The sequence below is a fragment of the Antrostomus carolinensis genome, unplaced genomic scaffold, assembly GCF_000700745.2.
Source record: "Antrostomus carolinensis isolate BGI_N321 unplaced genomic scaffold, ASM70074v2 scaffold31610, whole genome shotgun sequence".
NCBI lineage: Eukaryota > Metazoa > Chordata > Aves > Caprimulgiformes > Caprimulgidae > Antrostomus > Antrostomus carolinensis.
The window spans coordinates 37,253-42,917 of NW_010288292.1; the positions used below are offsets into that span (position 1 = coordinate 37,253).

A 5,665-nucleotide genomic window follows, 5' to 3' on the forward strand; every position below is an offset into this window, starting at 1 on the left:
TGCTGAAGTGGAGGGATCCTTCTGTATTCACTGAGGGTGGGAAAAGGCCCTGGTGATGGGAAAGGGAATTTGTCTTGTGTTTGAGGGACAATGCTACATCTGCCTTGGGTGCTTTCAGAACTCAAGACTAAAGATGTGGACAAGTAGTTTATGGCAGAAGACATGAACACTTTTCCTCTTTTCCTTTGGTCCTTCATTCTTCAGTGCTTATCCCCATGCCCTACTTCACCTTTCCCCTTCTCCTCCTTTTCCCCTCTATGCAGTCTCTTCTTTCTTACTTTCACTCTTTTTCCTTTCTGTCCAGCATGACAATTTATAGGTGACATTTGAAATGCACATAAGCCACACACTCATGTACAAGTTCAGCAATGGTACTCTGTCCTACAGAAGGCATTGGTGGCATTTCATAGACTCTGAATATATCAGTGCTTGGACACTCCTCCCCATAACTTTGCCCTTGGAGGGTGAGGCTGAACCCATTCATTTGAAATTTTTGCTTCTTTTCTCTTTGTTTTTTTCTTCTGATACCTTCTCCCCTCTTCCTTGCTGCCTTCTGATCTGGTTTCACACTAGTTTTGTCCTTCAGGCCTGTGAACTTGCCTTCACAGTTATCCATGTCACAGTGTCCCTGAAGATATCACCAAGAGCACCTTCTAGCTCTGCTGCCATGTTGCCTGGTGATCGCTGTAACCACTGTAGACCGTGTTTAGCGATTGGTGATCACCAGTTCAGCCAGTTTACAATAGACACTGGACAGGGTTTTGCTTATGAAAATCATAAATTTTTGCACCTAACGAACCTTGCAGTTTAGATTGAAATGTACAGCTATGACTGTTGCAGTGCAGAGCACAAGTGAATGTGAGCCATAGGTGGTTTCTTCCTCGCCCTGCTTTATTGGCTAAACTCTGCTTCCATTTGTGCCTGTACATTTCCAGTAATCCAGAATCTGGCTTAATGAATTAAGCAGCTGATTAGTGAGCCCCAAGCTAAAATCTTCATGTAGCTGGGAACCACAAAATGATACTGCATGCCTCAAAGAACCATGAGTAGGAGATGCTTGGGAGAGGTCTGCAGGTGGAAGACAGCCATAGTTCCCAAATCTTCCCCTGCTCTGCTGCAGGATGAGGCTGAGCAGCACCTTCAGCTGTCTCCCAAGATGATGTGTCATCATCAGCTAGGTAATTTCTTTGTTTTCTAGCTAGAGTTGGGATGGTCCTTGCATCACTGCTGCTCACATGACAGTACCTCAGGCTGGGAGGGTCGGCACAGTCTGAGCATGCTGAAACCCCAGCCCAGCAAGCAGGGAACTGCCCGTTCACTTGTTCTATGTGCTGTTCCCTTTCAGTGGGCGTTTGGGGTGACCATGTGGGAGATTGTGACCCGAGGGCAAACCCCTTATGCTGGCATTGAGAATGCAGAAATCTACAACTACCTCATCAGCGGGAACAGGCTGAAGCAGCCGCCGGAGTGCCTGGAAGATGTGTGAGTACTTCCTTCCCCTGCTGACATGAGATTCCTTCAAAAGTTTGGCTCGCTGGAAGGAAACAGGGGCAGCTGGCTGGGATGCTGATCTGAATCTATCCACTTTTCAGTACACAGAGGCATTCACTAGAAAGTCTCTGGGTTAGCTACCAGATACTCTCTGCTGGCACAGCTCCCTGGAACCTGTGGCAGCTACACGAGCAGCTAACTTGGCTCAAGGGTTTGAGCAACATGAGCAGCTCATGGCTTTGTGGAAACTATAACTGTGTTTCCAGAAACTCACTGCTCCCTACCTTCTCAGGCCAGCGTCTGAGAAAAGAGATGAGTTTCATGGCACACCCTGAAGGCTGAATAGTAAAGCAATCTAGCAAGACTGTGAGGAAACTGGATTGCAAAGGCAATGGCCTGCAAGTGTCTTTCAAAGCTGGGCCCAGTTTTCAAATTTGGATCTACTGCTCTCACAGAAATAACAGGATGAAAGAGAAGAGGGCAGATGGGAGGATCTAAGGCTCTGTAGATGAGTGTCCCACCTTAAATTACAGGTGGAAACTACTGGTTTCGGATGTTTTCAGACTTGCAGGAAGGATTTGGGTAGCCTGTGGAGAGGAACAGGCAGCCACATGCTGCAGCCTGTGCTCCTGCCTTAGTCCTGTGGCCAAGGGACCATTCTTGGCCAGAAGGTTATGTGAAACGTTTGCTCAGGAACCCTTGCTCCATGGGTGGTGGCTGGAGTTTCCTGGAGTCCACATGCAGGGCTGATGTCCCATAGGAAAAGTCACCATAACTTCTCCCAGCTTGCCGAGTCCGGACGAGGTGTAATTATCTCACTGAGTGCCTGAGCAAGTCTCTGTTTTCTCTGTGTCATGCCCGAAGCAAGACACAACTATGAGCACTGACCTTAGTGGCCTTTTCAAACCATTCCTGGTGTGTAAAATGGATGACATGAAGTCTTCTTTCCTCCCCTTCCCTTCTGTTCTGATGCTGGATTATTTCATGTGGTTTTCTTTCTCCAGCCTTTTTTCCACATGAGGAATAATCTGTACTCTTGTTATTAAAGCTGTACACTTCTATCTTCTCAGCAGTTCATTTTAACTGTTTAACTGAAAACATTGTTATACCACTGCTTAAATTCGTTATATGTCGGCTTCTTGACTGCTGTGAGTAGCTTTGGTTCCAAGTTGTGGAGCTTATGGCCATAAGATGTTAGAGTTGCCAAAAGTCGAGAAGAAATTCAAAAATCTGCTAGGCATTGAAGAAAAATCCATCAAAACCTACTAAAAAGGTACAACCTCCATTTTGAGAGGCTCTTGAGCTACAGGTTATTGAGACCTGAGAGAATACACCAGAAGGATCTCATTACACGTTCACCCTCAGCTTATGTGCTCTCCCCAAGCATCTGTTCCTGGCCACTGTCAGAGGTAGAGTACTGGGGCAGATGGACTTTTGGGCTGACTGAGTACAGCCAGTAGTTTCCTCTGTTTCTTTCAAATTAACTTCTGCTGTTTGCCAGCAGGGGAAAAGAAAGTGTTTAATTTGGTGTCACGGAATAGGAAGTTCTGGAGCATTTAGAGTTATTTCTGCTGTTTGTGAGGGAGATAAATCAGGATTAAGACAACTGAACCATAGAAGGTTTCTGTAAAACTAGCGTGGGATCAAAAACAGTCTTGTAAAGCTGATAGCAAGCAAGGGACATAAAAAGTAAAATAAAAGCCATCATGAAATGCTTTATTTCCCAGTAAAGGCCGTATCAGATTTTTTCCATTTACAAGTTTAACTGAGGTTCGTTTGTCTGCGGTGTTTTTCAGTGCCAGTACTGTGCTTTGTTCCTGTTCCCTGCAGAACTGGCAACAATAACGCCATGGGAATGCAGCTGCCAGTCTTGCGGGTGATGCACAAAGAGGAGGAGGACAATGGCTCTGGCCGCGCTCCAGCCCAGTGGGCTCCGGCGGGAGGCCTGGCCGGCGGGAGGGCAGCCAGCACAGGGACTGAGCTGCAAAGGCGGCCGCAGGGGAGCAGAGCTCCTCACCCCTTGCCCGAGCACAGGCCATCGGAGCCAGAGATGCCTCCTCATGTTGGCCCTCGGGCAACCAGAGCTGAGGTAGCTGGTGTTTGACTGCAGGAGAAACACTGCAGGATGGGGCTGGAGGCTGTGAACGGCACTGGACACGTCTTCTGTGTAGAGGTGGTGCCTGTGCAGTAGGAAGGCTGTTTCAGCATCCCTCTTCCAGCAGTGAAGCTGTTGTCCATTCCTCCACAGCCCTCGAAACAAACCCACTGTGCCTTTTTCCAACCCGTCAGGCAGCGACAGCAGCACACTTGCATTACACCGGGAGTGCTGAGATAACACGGTGTGAAAAAAGGAATATTCTGGAAATAACTTGCACCTCCCACAATTGGATCTCTGTTTTCTTTCTTCCTGTGTTTTATCTGCTCTTGAACTAGAATTTGGAGGAATGGCTTCAGCCACAGCAGAGGTTGTTGGGATGCTTTTTGAGAATAAATTCAAAAGCTATTGCTAAGTGGTGTCACACTCATGGTCCTATTCTAGCCCTCTAGAGACAATGGAACGATGTTTTTACCAAAATGTTCATCATCCTTTGACAGGTAGTTTTGAGTTTTTTGGTACTGTCTAAATAATTATTTTGACCAAAATGAGAATGCCTTTGAAAATGGGAAGAAACAAGGAATTAAATCCATAATAGCTGCCCACGTGCTGTCACCTGTGCAAGGCCAAAGCCGATAGGTTTTGGGGGAAGTGTCTGTGCTTTTTATGCTGCACTGCACAGAGCCCCTGTCCGGAGGTGCAGGGGGTGGCTGCTCTGCTTCTCAGTGCTCTTGTCTCCCTCTATTTTGCAGCTACGATCTCATGTGCAGATGTTGGCACCCTGAGCCCAAGCTACGCCCCAGCTTTGGAGTGCTCCGGTCCCAGCTGGAAATGATTCGGGGGAGGATGTCCACACTCTCTTCCAGTCAAGATCCTCTCTATGTCAACATTGGGAAGGACAAAGAGGCGTCTGGGAGCGACCCTGCCCTGCAGGCTTCCTTCGGAAACACGGACGGTGAAGAGACCATTGCTGGGGCAGCTGCTGCTGTCACAAGTGACTATCGCTACATCATGAGCCCCTTGTGCCTTGGAGATGATGCTGAGGGTGAAAGGCATCCAGATGGGCAGGAAGGGGAGAATAAAAGCCTTCTGTATGAGCTGGAGACAGAAGGAGAGAAAAGTTGTTAGCCTGTACATAGCAGTGACACTCTGCTTCCCTGGGACAGGACGTGCGCAGCCGCGGTGCCGTGTCGCCTGGGGCTCTGATGCCGGATCTGGAACGGCTTTGAACATCACTGGTGACAGCTCTTGGGCAGCTTTTGTAGTTTTCACCACCTGTGTGGGCTGCAGTGGTGGACGGCTTGGAAAGACCTGTGGACCCCAACAACCCCTTGGATCTGGGGGAGGGGAGCAGTACGGTTACAGGTTGATTGTGTCCCGCTGAGAGGAGTTCAAAGGAAGGTGGGCAGTCAGAGTCTGTGCTCTGCTCCTTCTCAGACTGCTGGAGTGGAGCTGAATACACCTTCTGTTCAGTCAGTGCTCGCTCTTGTGTTGATGTTGTCTTCAATCCTGGCTGCATGACTTTGGGACTGGTACCTCTGAAAACACTAGTGGGTATTTACACTGACATTCAGGACAAGAGGGCAAAATTCCCCTTGTGTTCACTCAGCAGTACTGCCTAGACTTGTTGCCTACCTCAGTGGTTCTCAAACTGATGTGCAGATCTGCTTCTACCCAGCACTGAATTTGAACATCTGGTTTATTTCATACAGTGACACTTGCTGCTTCCTCAGTCTGGGGCTCTTTTAAGAGTTTCAGATGTTTGGGGGAGCGACAAAATTAGAAAAAATGTAAATTCAGCATCCCTCTTCACCCCACGTACTTCTTTTATGTCTTTCTTTTTCTTCTATTTGATGCCAATTCAGGCCTGACCAGACTTGCAGCTGGCATTGAAACGGGAAGGGAGGCAGAGCAGCTGTTTTGTTTGAGGATGGAATCCAACTTCAAAGGGATGGAAAGGAAACAGCATAGAGAGAACTTAACAGCAGTATGGGGAAACAGTGCTAATTAATGCTAAATGCTGCCCTCCAGGAGAGGAAGGAGACGGCTTAGATACAGAACGGCAGACTTGCTTCAGTT

At 48.0% G+C, this 5,665-nt stretch overlaps 1 protein-coding gene across 1 annotated transcript in view; it reads left to right on the top strand.

Moving 5' to 3' along the window:
- Nucleotides 1–5,099, top strand: part of TYRO3 (TYRO3 protein tyrosine kinase) — a 39,456-nt gene extending 34,357 nt beyond the window's left edge. Inside the window, exons 17-18 of the mRNA XM_010166216.1 lie at nt 1,346–1,482; nt 4,339–5,099. Of these exons, the coding sequence (XP_010164518.1) occupies nt 1,346–1,482; nt 4,339–4,714 (513 nt within the window). The 3' untranslated portion in view covers nt 4,715–5,099. The remainder of the gene's footprint in view (nt 1–1,345; nt 1,483–4,338) is intronic.
- Nucleotides 5,100–5,665: the final 566 nt, after the last annotated feature.